Here is a 24,253-nt window from a genome sequence, read left to right as displayed (position 1 = left end):
GCAAATAAAATAATCAGCTGTGGAAGTTGTTGGTAGTTTCTCAGCTTGTTTGTTGTGAGTGAGTTTCAAGTGTTCAGGTGGGTGAGAATGTAAATTATAAAAAATGGAATTAAATTTAAAATAGCAAAATAATTATTTAACAACATTAACTTCAATTGAACCTACTTTTTTTTTTTTTAAACAAGTGATTTCATATCTCAACTATACACCAAATTTAAACAGGAAATTTATCGTAATGTATTTTATGGAACTGCTCATGTTGTAATTTACTGCATATTCAGTAGTGCATAATTTCAAATTGCAATTATTTCAATGGCTACCCACCTATCTCCTGATCAACAACAGGTAATAAATTATGTTTTTATTACAGTAATGCTAGTGAAAATTTTAAAATAAGTTAATTTTTTGAATATGCTTTTTTTTTAACAAATTTTATTTTTACAATTTGGTTTTATATAAGTACATTTATTTCAGACTTGTTGTTTTATAGTACAATTGATGCAAGTTTTTAACCCAATACTCCCTAGGAAATTGCATCGCGCTCCCTGGAATGGTATCTCAGGCTTCATCATCCTGAGTGTTTTGTTCATGTTTTTTAAGAATTCCTTCCCCAGTTTCATCATATATTTGACTCATACAATACTTTGCACTGTTGTTGTGTTGCAATATTATCAGGCTTTACACCCTGCACGAAGCATATCTTAAAGAAGTTTAAACCTGAAAATATCGTATCTACTATGTAATATTTAAAATTTCTTTAAAATGCTTTAAATTTTTGAAATTAAAATCCAAATAAATATAAAAATATGTAATAAAAATTTATTGTTACTATTATTTTGCATTTTAATTCAATAATTTTCTTATGTTTTACTATTATCAGTTACAATTAATTATCTTTTTGATTGACATTGAGGCTATTTCCTTTTCTTAGATAGAGGGACAAATATTTTAACTTTATTTCTAATACAATAAATATCCGTTAGAATGTGATTGTATGCAAATTTAAACATTAATTAGTAATATTCCGAGAAGGCTGACCATACGAGTATGATCTAATATGGAACTGATCTTAGAATTTGATAATAAAAAAATATAATTTACAATCACCTCACGGTTTATTAATTAAAAACTAGCTTTCGTAAAAAATAAAAAAAAACTATGAGTGCATGTTTGTAGAGACTTCACACATTTTGTTCCCAATTGCAGTTTAGGATTGATTAAGGAAAAATTAATTTGTCCTCAATAATTTTTTTTTAGTACCTGTGGTTAAAATATCGTACCACATTGCACAGATAATTATCTTCAGAAAAAAGGTTGCTGTAAGCCTGGATAACAGTAATAGACGTAATGATTTTATACCTTAAAAGCACAAAGTACAAATAATAATATAATTTTTCCTTCTCTCCGATTCATGAAATTTTACGACTAAGTGGTTACATGGTACAGTTATTTGAATAGTAAGATGGTTATATGGGTTTAAAATTTGTTCTCAAAAAAAAGATCGCCAAAATATTGGATTTTAATGAGGAATATAGTATTTCTTTCTGATATTGTAAATAATGAAATATAAATTTTCAGTATACATTGGTAGATGCAGCAATGGATACGATGAAATCGTTTGTACCAAAGAATTTGCAAGATTATCCTTGGTTTGTGGTTACATGGATTTTATATGTTTCAACAATATTCATATTTTTCAATATGACATTTTTTGGTTTTTTGCTGTACATGGTACTTAATGCAGCAGCTTCTGTGGTAGTACTGAAATATTTTGATGCTTTAGATTTTTGAACAGAAAAGCATTATTGTCCCCAATAACACTAAGAAGAATTATTTTGGCTAATAAAGACTGACATCGTAATTGTATTTGTTTTTACTTAGGATTAATGCGTTAAAACTTTTAATTCGAAGTAATAATTTTGTTATAATTAATAATCCCACCCCAGTTATAGGCATTGAATATCCGTAGTAGAAAGGTGGTTGCCTGTGTAACATCATTGTCATGTTTTACTTGGCTCACTATTTGGAGGGGATGGCTCAATTGTATGATAGGCTCATCCGTCTCACCCAGGAAAATGCAATTATCTACCAGGGATGATGATTACAGCATCAAACTGATTTTTACTTGACCCCGGCTATTTATTTTGATCTCCAGATTATTAAACAGAAAAACATTACTACTTCCGATTATCCATAAAAATAATGTCTCAATAACGAACAAATATTGTATTTTTTTTAGTATCTGCGATTTAAATTCTACATTTTTCTATTAATATAAAATTTTTGGTGCAGGCTTGATCAATTTATATAATTACTTAAACTTATAAAATACTTTCAGTTGAAAATCAAGTTCGTTCGCTAATCATCTCCATCTATGGACCCTAATGGATAGTAGTTGTAAGAGCTTGTAAAAGTTATGCCTAATTTTAATTTAAACCTTTATTTTTCTCTGTAATGTTTTTCGTATATAAAACCTGAAAAGTTACAGATTTCAATATTAGGTTAAAGAAGTAGACAAAAAAAAAAAAATAAGAAATTACCTAAATTTACAATACTAATAATAAAAAACGGTTAAAGTTTTAAAAATTGAATTCCTTGCGTTGAGCCTCTTAATTTGTTGCATGTATTTGAAACTTGATAAATGATAAAAATTACTTTAACTGCTAAGAAAAAACATTAGTTTGAAAATAAAAGAAACAAAACTAAGGGGAACCTAGAAATATATTCAATTTGCAGGATGATCATTGTTATGAATCTTTAGGTCATGCTTGGCCATTAAATTATTTCAATCACGTACATATATAAAAGGAACATATAAAACTTAGTATGTCTAATGTTCATATTGGACATCCTGAAAACAGAATTCTTTCTAGTACACATAACAGTAAAAGTTTTGAATACAAATTTTACTCCTGCAACACATTAGTATAATAAATAGTAAAGCTCATTATATATAATATATTAAAAAATCTAGAGCGTTTTTAAAAAAATAACTCCTAGGTTATTGTACAGGTTTTAAGAATTTAGTAAAACTTCTGTGAAAAGGGATTCCCATGGAAACGATTGAACACATTCGCATTCAGTTAGTCTCCGCCCAAACTCACGTAACTTTTTTGTAATATTAATTATATCAATAATTTATTTAAGTGATTATATTGAAAAGTTTATAGTGCAATAATGTTTATAAATTGAATTTTATAAACATTATTTCCAAGTTGTCGCTTTGCTGACTTCTTTAAAGGGCATTAACAGCAAATAGTATGATGCACATTAAATTGGCTTAAAAAAACTGAATGCTTGGGAAATTTCTTGGGGAAGTTGCTTAGCTACAACTCCTTGAACACAGTTTTTCGGTAAAAATAGATTTTGATTTATTTATTTTTTTCAATCATCAATTTGAGACCTCCAGAAAACTGTTTATTTCGTACGAGTGAGTGTAAATGAAAAAAGGATGAACAAAACTTTGAAACTTTATACACTTTCTTTCAGCACTGAGGTTTGGATTTTTCACCTCATTTGACAAAATGCTATACATTCTTTTGAACGCAATGCCTATGGGATTGGTGTTCCAAGTAGGGAAGCTTGACTTGTTAATACTTAAAGGTAACAGAATTGTAAAAGAGGTCTGTCATCATAAAGCCATTCAGATTAAGTTAGACAGCATACTTTATTAGAGTGGAGAATTGCAGAATACCAAACAAGTTTTGAAAAAGAGAGTTATCTATGTTGGAAATTGCACCTGTCCGAGGCTGCTTTGTGTTGATCGAGTAAGGTCCACGATAGGAATAAGCTGTATCTTAGCGACGAATATCTTTCAACCGAAAGTAATATTTTACTTTGAATTATTAGCTCTTATATTTTTATGAGATTTTCTGGAAAGCTGCTTCGGATCAAAAATGGGTGGTTAAGCTTAATGTCCCACTTCTGTACAATTCTTGATTTTATAACCTTATCGTTATTATATCCTGAATACAAATCTGCTATGCAAAAACACATATATGTGTATGAATATAGTACTCTTTCCCATTTATATATATATATATATATATATATATATATATATGTAAATGGAGAGAGAATATTATACTACTACTACTATAAATGTGTGTATACGTGCAACCTTATTGTGTGAGAACAATTCAATCTAAAGTAGAGACTCAAGTTATGTATTATCTTTGAGACAAAAAATGAAGGAAGCTATTTACTTTTATTCTATAGAGGCTTTCGGCATATTGTATTTAATAGTAACTTGTCCCACATCTAGATTTTTTTCTTATGAACTGGTGGCACGTTTTCAAATACATTTTAGATAATTATTGTTTAAATTACTTATTAAAAGTGTTTTTAGTTTACAATTACAAGTGGAAACAAGTTCCCCACAGGTTTCATAATGTACAGCAGTAAAACACATACACAGAAATAAAAATAAAAAATTCAGGAGTGTTTTAGAGAATTATCTATCAAATTGAAGACTCACTTTTTAAAAATAAAATTATGTATTAAGTGGCAAGAAAAAGCAGTAAGTGGTCTTTTTAATTTAAAATCATGCTATTTAAGAAATGAAATACGATATCAATATTCGTGCCTTTATATATTTTTATTTCTTTAATGTTAAGAATCAGTTTAAGAGATTGCAGAATAAATGTCACAAGTAACTCGTGAGAAAAAGTATTTTTCGCACTCCTTCCTGTTTATCCGGCTAGCGTGTCAATATCTGAACTTGAGAGTAAAAAAATTCACTACTCGCTTTCATAAACTCAAGAATATATATATTTTAAATCACAATTAGCAGTTGCAAATAATGTCATTCAGAGATTTCCTGAATTTCAGCAGGTAAACTTAAGCCCTTGCGTTGTTAGTGCATTTCATTATATTTTGTTTTTTCTTCAAAAAATGTCAGTCATGTTTTAAGAACTCGTGGACATTTCGACATATGATACTTAAAATTAGGTAACAAAAACCTCTTTGTGTGATATTTTTGTAGAGTAAGATGAATTTGTACTGGATTAGGTGCCCGTTATTGGCCTTTGATTTTATTTAAGTACGTAAGTATGTAGCTATGTCCACGACACCTATAGTTATAACTAAAGCGCGTCTAAATATATGTATATATTTGAGTTTTTAAAGCGACTATTAAAAGGAAATATCATCAAGTAAATAAAAAAATTTAAGCGCGGAGAAGTATGGATTTTCATTTGTTCTGGTAGACTATTACTTCTCGTTTTTATCTTTTCTTCTTGCTAATGTGGATTGTTGAAGTGCTTTGGGATGAGGAGACTCAAATGATTTGCGAATTATTTTTATATAAAGAAAAAACGATAGTATTCTGGCACACAAATCCTTTAATATATGTTGAAGTTTAATATGAAAAATGTATTGTAAAGTACCTCTATTAGCTAGCTATCCACCTTTTTACGCGACACCTAATGTTGGACGTTGACCCGCCTGAAAAAAATAGTCATTAAAAAGTAATTCAGCAGAAATGAAATGGTCAAGGCTAGCTGCTAGTTTGGCTTCAGTTTCTTCTTTACATACTCATTTTTTGGGGAGTTATTTACATCCAATAATCCTCAGCTCTCTATAAGGCTCCAAGAATGAGCCAATCCAAACAAATTTGTAAAGAAAAAAAATTGTTGCCTTTGTTAGTAGTACAGGGTTGCACAAAACTATTGCTTATAAACACCAAAACAGGCCGCTTACCTTAAACCTGCTTTCAAAAATTCTCAAATACATTTAGCTAAAACCATAGTAGTACTGGGTGAACAAAACGTTGATCGTGTTACAGCAGAAAAAGTTATATTCGTCTGTAGTTTTAGATGTAAATAAGAAATTTAGATGTAAATGAAATGTTGAAGGTTTGTTCCTACCTTTAAAATCACTGTGAATTTGTTTGTTTTTTTTGCGAGAGTATGTATTTACAGATTACGGATCGAGGGCAGTAGGCTTACAACTACATTCTGCTTGAACACACCATTTTGTTCCCCACCTAAGATTTAAAGGAAGTTGCAAACTTAATTTTCTGTAACCATGTAACTTGATAAATTAGTCAAGATAGTCTTATTCAATCGTCTTTTTTAATTTAAAATTATGCGTAAATTGAAGGTCCTTTATTTGTGTATTTTTTAATTTTTGTTTTTAACATTAATCTTTCTTCTTTATATTATTGTTTTTGTCATTTGTTTTTTCTTTCTTTTTTCTAATGTTATTTGAATATATTTCAAGAAAATATTTTAACTTTTTGACTCAGGCAACTAAAACATTTTTGGAAGCTGTTAATAAACTCAGAAAGAGGCGTTCAGGTACTGGGGCTGCGGTATCATTATCTACGGCAATTAAATTTTTATCTGCAAGAAAATTCGAAGTTTCTAGAGCTATTACATTGTTTGAACAGCACGAAATTACCCGTCAAAGAGAAGGCCTAGTTGATTTAAATCCTAACCAAGAACCACTTAAAAGTGAACTTGCTACTGGAAAGTTTACCATACTTGTGAGTATTTTATTTTTATTTATAATTCAATAATTTTTTTTACATCTTTCAAAAAGTGGTTACCGGCTCAACTGTAACATTTATATTAAATAAGTTATTCATTGGCTGCCGTATAGTCTTCTTCAATAGAATTTTTTATTTACTGTCTTTAAATTTTGCTCTTATATAATAATAATAGATAATTATTAAATCATTTGTTTGAATTTTCGGTCATTTTCTTTATGATTATTTATTAGTTGATGAAATATTGTAAAGACATAATCATAAAGGTAATCCCTCAAATGAAGTGAATGTAATCACATTTATATTTTGAAAAGTAAAAGTGTTGCCATTTATTAATAGCTTTATATTTCCTACATTGAGAGCGGGCAAAAATTGTACTAATTAGAGCACAAATTTATTGAGTAGAAATGAACTACAGATTTCTATATTACTGAGAAGTTTCTTTTTTCAAAAGTTCTCAGATCTTTGTGTACAGTTAGTTTGTTTTTAACATGTTTTTGTTTGTTGGACGATTACATTTATAAAATAAAATAAAAAAAACAGATCCATTTTCGAGAATAAAACTTCTATTGACTGATGCTTCCAACTTAGGAATTTTATTAAATCTCAGGGAAGAGGTTAGCTAAGTGGCCAGAGAATTCTAGATTCCAACGCGGAGATCACGGATTCGAATCCAGCTGCTGGCCTTTAGATTTTCTCTATTTTCTGGCCTGTAACACTGTTCGGAGGCCGGTAATAACCTCAAACTCTGGGTGCCAATAACCTCAGATGTTAGTGAGCCTTAATTAAAGAAAAACAAAAAAATATAATTAAATAAAACTCAAAATTGGTGTATTCTCAAATATTTATTATTGAAATATGTAGCAATACCTAAATTTATAACTATAAGCGTTAATTATATTTTTTGATTGAAGAGTTTTTCTTATATTCAATTTGATGTGTATATTTTATTATTTCAGCCAACAAGAGATTCAACGGGTGCCGCTATTGCTGTTTTCACTGCCAGAATACACTGTCCACAAACTTCAACGCATCAAACGACATTGCAGGTATATTTCACAGACTTTACATGGCAAATTTGACATAAAAAAATAGAAGATTCACATATATTTACTGAGTTAGTTAAATCAACTCCCATTGTCAGATGCATTATCGAAAAGATTCACATATATCTACGGAGTAAGTTAAATCAAATCCCATTTTCAGATGTATTATCGAAACTAGTTATAATCATGTAAAGAAAAAGAAGTAGTTGGCTATTTACGAGTATTATGACTGGTGTAATTTCAGAAGTGTTTTTTGTTCTGTTCAGAAACAAGAAAATAATATTTCTATAAGCTTTTACCCATTTTTTCGGGAAAGCTGTTTCAAGTTCTTAAAACGCATGCTTACTTGCTAGAATTTATTTTACTTATTTTTATTGTTTTTGAGCGCCAATTAACTCAGATGTTAACGTGCCTTAAATTATTGAACCATTCAATGACTAGAATAAATATGTAGTTTCTAAAATATTGTTTCAGGGCCTAGTTTATCAATTAGATGTAGCACTAGAAAGCGTAGACACTCAAAAAGCAGGCATTGTGTTCATATACGATATGTCTGATTCAAAATATTCTCACTTTGATTATGATCTGAGCCAGAAAATTCTTACATTGTTGAAGGTATGTAGGTTGTTTTTTTTAAATGAAAATTTAGTAGGTTAAGAAAAAATATTATTGTTATTCATTTATAATCATATTCTACAAACTTTTTTTTCAGTCTAATAATAAAAAGGATTATTGTTATTTACATAAATATTACCAAGTTTTTTAACTGAAAAATTGAATTAAAAACGTCATAAGTTTCGAAGAATATTCCCCAATATAGAGTGCCAATCCCTCAATTAATTGATAGGAGGTCATTTAAAAGAATTTTCTTTTGAAAGGTGATTCAGTGATAGATTTATTCTGTTTTTATTTATTTTATTTTTATGTTGTGATTGTGCTGTGTAAATAAACTAAAGCACTTATTTGCTTTGCAAATGATGAATTTAACCGTAGAGCAAGTTTTCTAGAAAAAAAGATATTGTTATATTAGACAAGATAAGACCATGAATTGAAATAATTGCAAAAAATTATGATTAGAATTACGCAAATATTTAAGCTTTATCAATAATCATGATAGTTTCATGATGTTAGAACTAAGAACATAAAAGTGATCTCCTTTTAGTACAGGTTTCACTAACGAATATGACAGTTTTCTGAATAATAATTATAATAACATTGGATCAGCGCTTTCAAATACTTATAATTCATATTGATTAATCTAATGAAATTTTCAAACCTTTTCAGTTATTTTCATCAAATTTGTCGCAATATTGGACCTAAATTATGAATTTGAGTTTTATTCTGCAAGAAGAAATCCCCAATGACTGCGCATGTCATTCGGATGGATAATTAGAGGATGCTCTGACAAGCAGATGTAGTATCTTACTTTTTTTTTGGTGTAGGAAGGAATACTTCCAATTTTGTGGAAGAAGTTACAACAGTTAACTCACAGATGCAATACCAAATTAATAGATTATCTTTTCTTTATTAATTCGCAAGCGGTTAAAAAAAGTATGAACTATTTGATCTTCTGCCGACTCTTATGGTTTTGTTGAGTTTGAGTAACATAGGTTCATCAAACGTCGAGAATCGATTATATGTAGTTTTGCAATGAATCGCTGGTCGTTATCAAATTAGAGGAGATGAGGAAGCTGTCAGACTGGTCAAGTAGGCAGCTTAGTTAAACTAGACCAGCTGGAGAGATGCATATTTTTTTAAAACAGCTAAAGTATCTTCCCCATGCAACGGCAGTAAAAAAATTTCTTGTCCAAAGATGTCAAATCTCGTTCATTACAAAATAGGGTGACCAATGGCAAGACCAATTGGCCAGATGCATCTTAACAGAATAGGGTAGTCTTGTAATCTTAAATTAGGCTGCGATGCCGGAATGCAGACCATCTTTTTAAAGAGGGTCCGCGCCTGTATTATTTACTTTATAATACACTCTTCAAAGTGATGACTAATGCCTTATTGGTAAATAAAAAGTTTGAAAGGATATTTTATGGCCATCCAAATATTAAATAATTAAACACCAATTCAATTTAAAAACAAAAAATAGGTGCCTTTATGATAGTTTGTATGCGATTCTTGCGGATAGTTCTGGAAACAAAAAAAAAGTTGCACAACATGTTCACTAAATTTAAACTCAGTTTTTAAAACTTAGGAAAACCAAATTCTAGAAAGTTTAATAAATTGTTACTCTTAATTGTTAAAGCTTAAGATGAAATTGTCAATCATAACACGCCCATTTTCGCAATTAATTCTAATTCCGACATGCTTTGGCGAATGAAATTACAGACATCCACCATTGTGAATCCTAGCACTTGTTCTATAATGAATTATGCTTAATGAAAATATAATGCTCTCGCTGAACCCTTAGAGAGGCAAGTTGATTGACAATTCTCCGAATTGGCTAGTGTCCCTGGCCAATACATAGTTGTATTACCGCTCGTGCAAACTCTGGATCATTCCACCTTCATTGACTCAAACATTGTATACTTAAGAGTGATATCTCATAGAAAAGTGGAGCCCAAGAAGTCATAGTAGATGCCGATTTTGCTTTACTATCTCTCTATTACACAATATCCCACCAACCATTTAAACTGCCAATTTGGATGTAAAGTCTTCGAGAAAATGATTTTTCGAATAACAAAAAAAAACGCATTTTTTTATTTTTATAAAAATTTTGCGTAATGTAATTCACCTTTGCAACACTTTACTCTAATGTACAACTAGACGTAAACAACTTAGCCGAATTTTGATGACTTTTCTTTGGCCATAAATTGAACACAAGGTAATCAATCATAGTTTATTCACCGTGGTGAGTTTAAAAAATCTAAAACGCTAATTTAGGCATTTATTTTTATATATATTTTTTTTAAATTTAGAAATATCACTTACAATCTTTTTTAACTATCAGTATAGTTAGTGTCCAACACTTTAAGTGTTGAAAAAGCCTAAATCATATTTTTAGATTTTAAATGTTTATTTAGTTTTCTCCAATTACATGCTACTCTTTTTTTTGTCCCTTCTTAACAGATGAATTCAGATTTAATGTTTTATTTTTCGAGTGGTGTAACCAAGGCTTACTTAATTTAAATTAATAATTTTCTCTCTATCTATTCGGTTGATTTAGTCTCCTGCCGATGGATGATTCTTCTTTTACATATGGATGCAAATTATTTTCTCGTAGCTCTTATGCATTTTTTTTATCCCTGCAAATAAACCATTCTATTTAAATTTATAGTCATTTTAAAAGAAACATTTGAAATTATTTTAAAATTAACTATTACATTTTTAAGTTTATAAAAAATTATGAAAAAAAAATTTATAATTTAGTAAAAAAGACCTTGGCCTGGAATGGTATTGAACTGTTCAGTGACAGGGTCATCTATAGTAACCATGGTAACGACACCCTCGCAACCCCCTTCATGCTAAGAGTGTTCCTCTCTCTTATGGATAGTTTCATAATGTACCCTGCATCTTGTGTTGTTATATCTAGTGTTATTTAGTCTTGTGTACATTAATATCAGATGTTTTTCACATTATATCTATATACATAAAATCCCATCAATGGCTGCTATACTTACAAAACATTTCTTTGTGTTTCTGTTTATAAAAACACTATAAATTCTCCCTTAAATTTAGGCAACAAATTTTTCTTCAACCTATTTTAAAGTAAGTACTGAGAATCGAGTAATTTTCATGTTTTTCTTTAAAAGTTGGTAAGATTAGTAATTAAATATTCATCCTAGTATTCCACTCTGTATTTATGTGCAGATTTACAGTTTTATATGTATATAACGAAAATTATTATCATTTTTTTTTTTTCTAGTTTATTGACTGACTACATTAATTTTAACGCATGAGTTTTTCTTCTTTATTCTTGTTCCCTTCTATTTTTTCCTTTTTAAATAAGAATTTACTCTTTTGGAAGTGATATTATTTTGTGTGGGTTGAATCTTTTATAATCTTTTTGAATGAAGGAAATATCGATAATTCGCCCACCTTCGTAGTGTCTCTAGGTGGAGATATTTAATATAAATACCTGGTTCACATCCCCATCATTCAATAGATGGACCGGTACAGCGATACGGAGAGCATATTAGATAACCACCTAGGATTATTGCTCACAGAATGCTCTGTACAAGTAAGATTGTTTTCTTCAAGTTTTTTTTTGCATTTCATACCAGTATTATTTGTTTAAACTTTCTGATTTAGATAAAAGTTTGACCCTACGATTAAATGATATTATTGAATTTAAAGTTGTATCACTAGGGGGGATTCACTACTCTTGGTAACAGTAAATAAGCTGTATTTTTTCTCCCTTTTTCCGGTATCGCCTGATGGGAGGAATCGTTTCCATCAAAAGCACCATCTCCTTTCTCTCTATCAAGCCAATCGCCATCTTTTAGAGCCTTTTCCTCTTCCCAACCATCCCTCTTCAGCTGTCTCGAGCGATCTCTCTCTTTTTTTTCTTTCTCCATTACTTAATTGACCGTCTGCTTCAGTTCACTTTTTGCACGTGACTGTAAATCTTTTTTTATACCTTGTTTAATTGAACTGTTTCTTTAATCTCTAAATGTTACTTCAACACTGTACACTCAGCGGAGGAGTACATTAACTGACTTTTATAATCTTAAAATGTTTTCTAACATTCACTCTTCATTCACAATTTATTTCTGTCTTTGTTGCATTGTGTAAAAAAAGCAGAGAGTTTGCAAATCTTTTAAGAAATCTACTGCAGTAATTAAAGAATGATTTTAGGCTCTTGGAAATTTGTCAATGATGTAATTTCTTTCTTTTAGGGTTGCTTAAGATTTTTTTGTTAGGTTTAATGCTAGTAATGTCAACATAGTGGCCAGAGTAATTTAATTTAGACTTTCTCTGGTCGTTGCCGAACTTTTTTTCTCGTCTACGGATCAATTATTTTCACAAAAATATTTTTCCCATGCCTCTAATTTTGTCTTTGGAATTATTTCATAGTTTTAGTGTTCGATTTAAATAAGAAGAATACGGTAAATTTTTTATAAGTTCAAAGATAAAGGGAGGATTGGTACTGTTATTGTTCCGAGTCATTAATCTTCGCCAAAATTTTGTAATTATAATCCCCACCTTCTTTATTTACAAGCTGTAGTATTGTTTCCACATAGTTCGAAGAAAATTAAAAAAAATAAAATTTAATGGTTCCAGTAAGAGAAACCTATGGGTGAGTGTGTAAATTCATCTCGATATTTTAATATTTGCTTGTACCGCAGACTCTAACCTCTAAATTCTCTAGTTTTCTCCTGATTATTGAATTGAAACAGCTGATTTTGTTTGCTTTATTACAGTAGGTAGTATCACAAGCCAAATATACTTACAAATTATATATATAAACCTGCCAGACTGAAGTACAGTGACGTTTATACTACATTTTGGTCCGTATTCCCCCTCCCTGATCACCCTCGCTGACACATCTTCCCTCTTAAATAGGGTTTAGAGTATCTAAGTTTAGACGAAAGATAAAATGCACACGTAAAAGTCAATTGATAAAACTTGTCAGTATACTAAGGAAAAGGTAATCGTAAACTTAAAACTCTTCTACATTTTCCCCAGTAATAAAAAACTTCAAGTGTTGTGACCTACTTTGCATTTTTATATATTTACAAAATGTTTATCAAAATCAGGTATTATATTTATGTATTTAAAACCATTTTTATTTTCGAATTATTTAGATTTATCTTCCTGTTGTTTAAATTAACTTTCAATATCTTCGTTATATTACTAATTATAGGCTCTAACTACCTACTGGATATCTGTCTAAATATCTATCTGGATTAATAACTTAATATTATTTACATCTGCTAGAGTTTTATCACTTTGAGAGTTTTTTTTTTTATCCTACAAAACGTTATCTAACTTTTAAATGATTATTATGTTTACAAACTTCTCAAATTCATATTTTACATTTTGAGGAAAAAAAAGATAAAAAAATAATGTTATAAATATACTTTAATTAAACTCGGATTTTAATGTTTCATAATATTGAATAATCCCTTTAATTTTTTTTTTATTTTACAAATAAAATAGATGGAACTTTGCAAATATTAAATTTAATAATGTGGGAAGAATATGAAATAGAGGAATCTTGAAAGTCATGAACTAAAAAATTATGAGAAAAGTTAAAAAGCAAATAGACTTAAAATAGAGAAAACTAGCAAATCTTGAACTAAATATTATTATTTGCTAACTTTTGTGACAAAGCAAGATTTGTACAATTATTTTTATCCTACGGAAGTTCTTGAATTAGTATATTTATTTATATATGTTTCGCTAGTGACTAATCGTTTAAAATTTTATTTTTTATGTATAAGTTAATAGTAACTTTGTTTTCAGTAAAAAATACAGTAAAAAATAAAAAATAAATGAGGAAATATCGTTCTCAAATTGTTAACATACATTTTTATTGTGAATTTCTTTAAAGGAAGGAGCCTCATTGTGATAGTGAAGGCAATCTATCCAAGGATATCTCTCCCGTAATAAGGGTATTTGGTCCTTTAGGAGTTTTCTGGGGGATTACGCGACTAATTAAAATATTTTCAGTTGGAAAAAACATAAAAGGAATAATGGACGATTTAATAAATGATTTAGTAAATGATGAGGACTACGGAAAAGTACTTTAACTTTAGGAACTTGGGATGTAAGAGGTGAATCAAATAAAAGGAAGGAAATATAACTGTAAATTATTAATAGAAATTTAGATGTGCTAGTGTTATCAGAAACCAAAAGGAAATAGGAAAATTTGAAAACTTGGAGCAGTTATAATATAATGTCAGGAGTCGGTTAAATACATGCTTTAAAGTAAATATTAGTAAAGACCGTGCGAGTATTTCATGTTTTTTTTTTGAACTTTTTATGAAAATGGTTGCACAATAATTCTGATTACATAATAATTCGGTAAACCCACTAAACAATTGAAAAATACTATATTCTGTATATACAGAAAAATCGATTTAAAATAATTACTTAAAAGTATTTTAATAAACAGTTTTTGCTTCTTTACGTCCAGAAAAATATTACTTTAAACCAGTTGGGGGATTGAGTCCCTGGTCATTAATCATTGGACTCATTCGCGCAGAAATTATTGATGACATCATCAGATGTTACCAAGCATTTTGAGATTTTGCGAACGAACAGCATGTGCCTTTTAATTTTCACTGTAATAAATCTTAAATAATGATTTTCTCCTTTTACTATTCTGCTTTCTGTATATGCTATTTATTGGAGTCACATTTTTCTACAGAAAGACCATTGAACGCAAAATACCTTCTTAAAGATTACGATTCGAGTGGAAATTATTCTCTTCATATGAACTTACTATCTCACGAAAAGTTCAAAAATAATAATTTTGAAATTCTAGTGTCGATCTGCGTAATTTCGAGGTTGTGTTCGCATCCAACTTTTCGGGAATTTCCTGAGCAGAAAAAAAAAATAATCTTTTGAGAAACTTCCTTCTTTCCCAAATCAAATTAATAAGATCGTTACGCACTTAGTTCTTGTTTCATGATAATAGGTGGAACAAAGTGTAGATAAATCGCAAAATAATTGACACAATAAATTCGGATTGTTTATTTAAGATGGTAAATTTACAGCTGTTTGTGTCAACAGTATCAAAAATTAGTAACCTTACATGGGGCTTTCATTATTTAAGATGTTCTGTACATCCACACAGAATACACTTAAAATATTTTATGGAAATCTCAAAACAGTAATTCTAGAGAGACAAAACTAAAAAGCAAAAAATAATCGCAGTTTTTGCGAGGGAAATTAAACGAATCAAAGCAATTTTGGAAGAAAATTTCCGTGTTGTAGAGTGACTATAGTTTATTGTTTGTTGGTTACTTAGAAGTTTCATTTAATCCCAATGGTATAAGTTCCAATTGCGCATGTGTTCAGATATCGGCGTTTTATGTTTCCCCTTGCGCATTCAGCTTACAGCTTGGATGGCCGGCACTTTTCTTCAGTTGTGCAGTTCAATCACTTGGATTGAACAAAAAATTGTTCTAAGTATTTTACTTTATATTCTGTTCTATAAAATAGTGCAATTTGTTGAAATCATGCAAATTGATATATGATGAAGTTAGTATACATTTATGTTATTGTTCTGTTGAGTTAGAATTCTATTATACATCATTTAGAAAACAAGGAGAAAACTTTTTTTTAAAATAAGATGTTGGCAAATATATGCCGGTATATATAATTTTTGTCTTCGTACCTTCAAAGGTTGATGTAGTAGAAATATTAATTTTAGTTGAAAATCATTGTTTTTATTTTTGAATTAGTGAAGTTATTTAATATAAAAGTCACAAAGCCGGATATGAAATAAAAAAAAGAAGTACCCTATTCGATTTGGCTTGTGAGTAAACTAGCTGCGTGCTGTTTGTGACCTGAATTGTCAGCTTCCTATTGTCTCTCTGATAAGGCAGTGGTGCTTTTTAATCCGCACGCTTTATGCATGATGAGACGCATAGACAGCAAACAGTCCGCACAACTTAGTAATTAAAAATAAGTAAATAAAAACCCATTTTTCGTGAATCTCAAGTATAATTTGTCAAAAAAAAACATACATATGTGGTCTAAATTTTTTATAGCTTTGTTCTATATCACTATTCAGACATTTTAAGTTAAGTGTATTAAAACTGTGATGTTAAAAACCAAATGGTTTTATGGTTTAAATTTGACTTTGTTTACGTTTCTAAAACTAGTTTTTTCAGTGTTAATTTTGTGTTTTTCCTCACAGGGAGGATACCCAGCCAAACTTAAAAAAGTTCTTATAGTAACTGCGCCACTATGGTTTAAAGCACCATTCAAAATACTTCGTCTTTTCGTCCGAGAAAAACTTAGGGACAGAGTGTTTACTGTTAGTCTTCCTCAAGTAAGTTATTTTTTTAAATTGTTGTTTTTTTTTTATCCTAAAGAGTTATCAATTTCATTAATCTCATAAAAAAGTGTTAAAAAATACCTCAGATTTTTAGAAATTGATCTTTCATGTATACCTCTTTATAATATGATAATTTGAGATTAACAAAATAAACAAGTAAAAATAATTAACTCACATACCTAGCGTATGTACGTACTGTACATACATATGCTAGGTATGTAAGGTATGTATATTTACATTTTATTTTATAATTTTATTATTAACTTACAACTTTATCTTTTTTCTTGACTTGTACCAAGGAATACTTATTTCTTAGATGCTTATAAAGATAATTCCGTAAAACGTAATATTTTGAAAAGTAATCATGATAAAAAATTAGAAAATGACATTTTTATTTATTTATTTTTTTAAATTAAAATAGAGGTGATTTATTATCATTATATGAATCTTTTAAAATTAAATTAGGAGGTTTTTAACCTTAAATCAGCGTCGAATTAAAGGAACTATGGCTCCTTTTCAAGCTGAAGTCTTTTAGAAAATGTGCCTAGTTAGAATGTAAAACGTCTCTGCAAGACGTGCATGTCTGAGAATGAGAAGGTTAGATTGTGTTTTTTACTGTTGTAAACAAGACCGCATCAAGTTCTTTGAAAAAGTGGCAGGCTTTAGTATTTTGTAATTATTATAATTGATAGTGTATTTTGTAATTTTTTGGTATCGGTGGAGTTTTCGATTAGACGAGGTTTTCCATTAAATATACTGTTTGTTCTATCGTTACGGAAAACACTGACCACCTCCGGGCTGTGTGCTGTAAGAAGCTTCTAGTTTAGTTAGGAGAAAATCTATGTGCTAGCAGGCGATTCAGAATCTCCGTGTGGAAATCCAGTACCCTAATTTATTCTCTTTAAAAACAGTAATTTTTTTATTTTTTGCAACTGTGTAAAGTAATTTTATATAGAGATTTTAAATCTTAATTGTTTGCTCATTGAAGGCCAAATGAATTTTTTAACTTTATTTATGCCAAACATCAACTTCAAAGTATAGCTCCTTCTCTTATGAACATGTAGTAAATTAGGATATTGATTCATTTATCTTATATTCAGAATTTATTTTACTTTTATATTCAAAGAATTAATATCTTTATTTTTATAAAAATACTTTACATTTATTTCAGTTAAGTTTACATATTCCTCGTGAAAGTCTACCAGTTGGCCTGGGAGGTGGCCTGCAGGTGGCTCACCATGCCTGGCTGTTACACTGTCACAAGTCCATGGCGAATAAAGCAATCGATTATACACAACCATTAAATAACGTAAGTATGAGAATTAACAAGATTTCTTCTGATTTTACTGACCCTCCAGTGCAGCAACTTAGAACTCAAAATTGCTTGAATTACAGTTTTTTTTTTGTTTTATATTATGTTAAAAATACTGGGTTGAGTATAAGGTTAGTCCACTTTTTGGGCTTTGTAATAATGAGATGAGTCCGACGATATGATCCTTCCGAGACCATCCTTAGATTTATAAGCTACGAACTTGAATTTGTTGCTGTAACTTTCTTTAAATTGTTAAATCTCTTATTAAGAGAACTAAGCCATTAAATGGAAAAAAAGTGTATTAACAGTTACTGTTAATGCTAGATCGGAGCTTAAGCAGGGAGAGATAGAAGCTCAATTCCGCCAAGTTTGTAAATTTTCTTCAAAGGGCGGTTAGGTTAACATATTGAATCATGCATTTTTCTATTAGATAAGTACTCCTGTTTCTGTTCCCCAAAACCTGGCTTTTTTTAGCCAAAGATTAACTGATAAGAACCAATTTCACAGAAGAGTTGAGAAATAATGTTTAATCATATTGATTACAAAAAAAATCAGAAATCCGAATTTAAATTAATTTTTCTAATACTAATTATTTCTAAAAATGTTCTTCATAAGGATTAAGATAGTCATTCACATCTAAATAGAAATTCAAATATACTGATTCCAGTGGTCAATAAAGATTATAAAAAGAATTCACAAAAAGAAATTTACGTACATTTTTCTGACTCTCCATTTTTTTATTAATTAATTAATTTTGTTTTTTTACGCCTATTTAATACTGTATAGATTTTAAGAACTCCAGAATTATTGAGTGTTGAATTATTAGGTTATTGAGTATTTAGTGAGTGCTAAATCTCTTGATGGCTACTAATATCTGAAAGAACTGATGTCTGATGACTAAGAGATACTTAGTTCTGAATTAGTTGAAAAAAGAAGAGAAAAATAAAGAATAAAGGCAATTCTAGATATTAGTTTTAGTTTCGGACAAACTGACCACTTCTTTATACTTTGATAAATCACTTTATAAACAATATATTATCTTGATAAGTCAGCCTTATTTATGTTACCTAAAAATAAAAACATATGATATACCTAATAGTACAAAATTGTTCAAATCAATTTTAAATTTTAGCTTGAAAATGAGGCAGATTCGCCAGCTGTTTCTGAAGATGAAGAGATAACGTCACAACAGCATGAGTCTTGGCAACCAACAACGGAATCTGCCGGTAATTTGCTTTAATTAACTCAAACTAATCTAAATAATTTGCGATTTTTTTTTAAAATGACGGATATGGCGATTAAAGCCGTAACAGATGTCATTTTATTTTATAGCTGCTGAGGCTACCATTAGTTTCGATGGAGTTATCAAGAAGCTGTACATCTTCCTCGGTTCTCATTTATTATGACTAATTTATTTTTAATGAACTTTATAACTAAAATTAAACTTTTGTCACAAAACTTAACCGGGTATAAAGTCCTGGTTTCGCAATGCTTCCTTTTGATTTTGTGATTTATTGAAGGAATAACTTCATGTATAATCGGATCAATAAGAATTTAAATGGTTCTGTTATTTTAGTACCTAGTTCTAAACCTCTTTGCTAAATTCAGACTGCTTTATTCTTTCTATTCTTTGAGAAGCGTGTTTAAGATTATGATCACTTTTTGCCATTATCGTTAAAGAACGTAGATTGATTCCATCATTGTATTTTAATCTCCTGAACAATGTACACTGATAAAAGATTTTCTTTCCTTTACCTTACAAATGATATGTCCGAGTATATCTTCATAATAACAGTGATTGAGTTGTGAATAGGATCACTTGATTAGTGGAAGGCCATTAAATAAGTATGAAGGTACTCTGTTTTCTGCAGACGGAACTAAACTTTTTCTTGACACTTTTTAGGACGTTGCAACCTTTAAAAGGTCCTGATTTTTACGGCGAATTTCCTCCAAGGGTCTCTATTCAGTACCTCTCTCCCTCCAGTGGCTAATATCTAGGAGATTTCTCAATAATGGCCTATCTAGCTTTCAGAGTTCTTAATTATGGCGAGTTTTTTAGGCACAGTCTTCCAAGAAATCTCTTTTTTTTTATTGTAACCCACCTGTCCTGCCAACCTCATAAGGTTAATCTTCCCATTACAAATTTCTTAGATGCATTCGTCCACCACTTGAACTTTTTTTTTCTAAGATGGGAAACCGAAAATTTTCTTTTGTTCTACAAATAATTAATAAATACAACTTTTCATAGCTTCTCCAATCGCACCTTCATCTGCCAGTAGTGGTTTCTCTGATGATGACAGCCTTCACTGTGACAGCCCCGGTGGCCAGAGTCTGGTCGAATTTTTGGAAAGAGTTCGTGCAAAAGGAAAAGCTGGACTTACACTTGATTATTCAGAAATTAAAGCTAGACCACCTGATGGCACATTCAACCATTCCAAGTAAGTTAAATAAAAGCTTAAGTATAGATGTTAGTGTTATTTTTTGGTGTTATTATTAAATCTTGTTATTTAGGATGAAACAAAATCAAGCAAAAAATAGGTACACAGATGTCTTATGTTATGATCATTCTCGAGTCCTTTTATCAGTAATAGATGATGATCCCACGACAGATTATATAAATGCAAACTTTGTTGATGGTTATAAACAGAAAAATGCATTCATTTCAACACAAGGTAAACTATGATTGATTAGATCTTAGAAATAGTTTTTTAACGTTATGTATTTGATTGTATCGTTAAAAATCCTCTACTTAATAAATAAACTTGAACCTAGAAAGTAACGCTACCAAATTCTTCAAAAGTTAATTTATAAACTTTATTGTATAAATTTTTCGATGTTTTAGTGTTCATATTTCGATTTATTTTCATCTAGGTCCACTTCAGAAGACGTGCGACGATTTCTGGCGTATGGTGTGGGAGCAGGGTACATTGGTGGTAGTTATGACCACTAGAGTAGTTGAACGTGGAAGGCATAAATGTTGGCAATATTGGCCAATAGAAGCTGATACAGCTCACGTTTATGGTTCCTTCACTGTACAAACAATATCTGTTGATACACGGCCTGACTATGTCGTTTCTCAATTAATTCTCATCAATAATAAAGTAAACTTCTACATCATTTTACATAAATACAATAAATTTATAAAACTAAGCATGAACTTATGTTCTAATAAATTATTATGTTTATTTAGACAGAGGAAAGGCGAGAAGTGGAACACCTTCAGTACATTTCTTGGCCAGATTATGGAGTACCTGAGAATGCAGCTGCTATGATAGGCTTTTTACAATTAGTAAGGTCAACACAGGAGAGATTGGTAGCGAATTTAGGCGATACTTGGGCAGGACATCCCAGGGGACCCCCGGTTGTTGTTCACTGTTCAGCAGGCATCGGAAGAACTGGTAACAGATTATTATTGAACATTAAAAAAAAGATAATGTAGTCTAGTTATAAATTAAGGCATATATATTAAAGTTCTACTCATCGAACTTCTATGTAGCTTCAGATATTGAGACTACCTTGTTTTTTATCTACATTCCGGTAAATTTATTGGTGCAGTGTTCAGAAGCGTGGATTTGTATGTGAGAGATCTCCATTTCGAAACCTACGTGCAGCTACTTTTTATTTGTTATAAAAAGTGTTAAGAGTAAAGTGTCCTGTTCTGCCCTGTCTGTACACGAAATTTAATTGGTTTTGGACGGGATTGATAGTACTTATTGTCTAGCTTGTAAATTGGTAATGTTCAACAAGCTTTCTTAGATCTCTGTAGCAAATGAGTACGGTCATACGGTCATATATTTTACTAAAGCACGCCCATGTACAACCTAAACTGCTAGCAAATCCATTCTATTATCAGAATATCGTGACGCAGTCTTAAACCACACCTTACGTTAGGTTAGGCTCGGGAAGGGCGAAACCTGAAAATCTAAGAGAAGTATTGGCTAGCAGAGTAGAGTACAATTGACTGTAATAAGCAATATATTCTCTGCCCTCTGAAAATCCTCAAGGCTCGGTACAGTCATTCCATTAACACTTTTTCCATAGACTTAGTGTAAAAAAAAAGGTGGAGTAATGAATACATTTGTTTGGTAGCAAGGAACAGTTGAGCCTGTGGCCACTTAATCTCGACGGAGCTTATCAGTAAATAATAATCTCATCCGATAATAAATTAGTGCATAATAAATGTATTTTTTTTGGTTGGGTGCCACGGAATGTTCACTTAAAGGTAATAGACTACCTGGTAGCTACCCCTTATGGAGTCGGAGCCCTTTTGATAAAACAGTTGTTTCATGAAAAACTCAAAAAGACGAAAGGGACCAAGATGGATTTTGCTTTGGTGAAGCTCACTGGGAAAGATCATTTATATGCATGCATCGGGTGAACAAGAAAGATGCCTATGTTTACTGTCTGTTTCCACACGGAACTTGTGGACTCAGAGGGCTTTTGAAGGCGCTGACTTCCTTTACGTTGTGTGGATGAACAGGCTCAGGACACTGGACTGTCATTATTCAGATAACTAAGAAGCGAAAGTACCTCAAGGATTTCGTAAATAGGTTTGGAAGGAATGTTAGGGAGCACTTTCATTTCATTTTCTCGCCATCTGAAAAAATAAGAGGTTTGTTTTCAATCTTGTCAGCTTGACGCATTAAGAATAGATCAAATTCGAATAAAAATTTAAAAAATCTGGTTTAAACTTAAAAACATGAACAGGTGAAAAACTCATTTCGAAAATAGGTCAAGATCACGATATTTATCCGTAAGAGGTATTAACGAAAATAAAGTAATTAAATGTGTATTTTTCACATTTATCCTCTAAAGAGTATGTTGAAACGCCAATGTCGTAAATACATTTGGCAAATACTATGCTTTGCCTCTTGTTTCTTCTTCACTATAAATCGTTCAAACCCTTTAAATTGTAATGATTTTTTAATACTGTAATTTTTTGTTTTTAGGAACATTTTGCACATTAGATATATGCATTAGCCGATTGGATGAAACTGGAACGGTGGACGTTAGAGGTACTGTAGAAAGAATAAGAGGACAACGTGCATTCTCTATTCAAATGCCTGACCAATATATTTTCTGTCATTTAGCTCTTATAGAATATGCCATTTCAAAGGAGATCATACCTCCGACTGATTTAACAGATCTCCTACACGAACATGATTCGGATTAGACAATAAGTCAATTTTAAAATTCTTGCCCATAAATTGTTTAACATCCCCATCATCATTATATTACTACTCTGGTTTTAATCTAGAGTACTCTCTACAATAACTAAAAATTAATTTTTAAAAATAATAATTGCCTAATCGAGTATTAGAAAACATTTATATTTAACTATAATATTCATAAAGGTGCTCCTTACAAATTAAATTCAGGGCACTTTGTCTAAAGGAAAATATGGATGATGGGTATGTAATTCAATGTCCGCATTCAGTAAAATAAAAAATCTGTATTTATTGTAATCTTTAAAATACGTCGCTTTGGAAGAGGGTTCCTTTATTTATTTGAACTAAATTTTAATTAATGTGTATTATTTCCTAAATTAATATGTTTTAAGTAAATTTAAAGAACAGAAGCGAGCTGATCGTTTCAGATAATATAGTATTATTAAAAATAAGTCGTTATTACCATCATATCAATAGTTAATTTAGGTACATTATAATATGTCCAGATTATTTTCTTGGAGAATTAAATTTTCAATCTTTTCTTTAATGTGTTACTGTTGATGAATGCGGTTATTGAATGTCGAAGGTCCCCTATTTTGTCAACTGTTTAAATACTACATTAGTTACATTTTTATAAGTACTCACTTTTTATTTTCCGTACTGAATAGATTAGAAATCAGCTTTTTTATTTATTTTATTATTTACATTTTTTTCTATTATAAATGAATTTCATTTATACCTAAATGTAGACTCTGACGTCATTGTACCTACCCTGTTCTGAAAAGCAATTGCAATCTAATTGTCAGGTTAATTTATTTTTGTGTTATTTAGTTTTCTTATTTATTTTATTTCGAATTATACTCCTTTTACGTCAAATAAATCCATAAAATGAAATGGTATGCTCCAAATGGTGGATAAAAGGAGTTCATTGTTATTATTTTAGCGCACCTTTTAATTAAATTATACAACAATTAATAATTTTGTAAATAATTATTTTATTTATGAAGAATCACACTTTAATAATAAACACTTTTTAACATTTTATATTTTATTGGATGTAAATATTTCTTTTTGAAGTACTGTTCAGCTTAGTATCTTTGGATCGGTTTTGCATCTCTGTTACATTATATCGGTGGGACTCGAAATCCAATGAAGGATTCAGTCATCTTCCAATAATATTGTTCTTTTCCTAACATTTGAACTCGCAATGGTTATGAATTGGCAGTTACGGAAAGAATGTCTATTTTCTTTAAACATGGTTCAGAACAACTGCGG

General features: G+C 30.1%; 1 protein-coding gene and 1 long non-coding RNA gene across 4 annotated transcripts; one reads left to right on the top strand and one right to left on the bottom strand.

Moving 5' to 3' along the window:
- The first annotated feature begins 50 nt into the window (after positions 1 to 50).
- Ptpmeg2 (Protein tyrosine phosphatase Meg2) lies at positions 51 to 24,022 on the top strand. The gene is made up of 12 exons (XM_074133168.1): positions 51 to 345; positions 6,248 to 6,487; positions 7,450 to 7,539; positions 8,011 to 8,151; positions 16,358 to 16,492; positions 17,670 to 17,807; positions 18,943 to 19,036; positions 20,059 to 20,248; positions 20,322 to 20,482; positions 20,682 to 20,911; positions 21,001 to 21,208; positions 22,760 to 24,022. The coding sequence occupies exons 1-12, from the start codon at positions 313 to 315 to the stop codon at positions 22,981 to 22,983; spliced, it is 1,884 nt and encodes a 627-aa protein (XP_073989269.1). The 5' UTR covers positions 51 to 312; the 3' UTR covers positions 22,984 to 24,022.
- LOC141456869 (uncharacterized) lies at positions 6,584 to 11,858 on the bottom strand. 3 transcript variants are annotated; one of them, XR_012460081.1, is made up of 4 exons: positions 10,925 to 11,858; positions 10,477 to 10,790; positions 7,361 to 7,553; positions 6,584 to 7,270 (listed from the first exon to the last, which is right to left on the bottom strand). It is a non-coding gene; the product is annotated as an uncharacterized lncRNA (long non-coding RNA). The 3 variants fall into 3 exon arrangements; XR_012460082.1 differs by lacking the exons at positions 6,584 to 7,270; positions 7,361 to 7,553 and adding an exon at positions 8,291 to 8,539 and having other exon boundaries at positions 10,925 to 11,850; XR_012460080.1 differs by lacking the exons at positions 6,584 to 7,270; positions 7,361 to 7,553 and adding an exon at positions 9,574 to 9,675 and having other exon boundaries at positions 10,925 to 11,848.
- Positions 24,023 to 24,253: the final 231 nt, after the last annotated feature.

Source organism: Rhodnius prolixus, unplaced genomic scaffold (genome assembly GCF_049639745.1).
Source record: "Rhodnius prolixus isolate KJV_2025 unplaced genomic scaffold, Rpr scaffold_10, whole genome shotgun sequence".
NCBI classification, from domain to species: domain Eukaryota; kingdom Metazoa; phylum Arthropoda; class Insecta; order Hemiptera; family Reduviidae; genus Rhodnius; species Rhodnius prolixus.
Note: the sequence above shows the minus strand (reverse complement) of the source record. Positions and strands in the feature narration are given on the sequence as shown.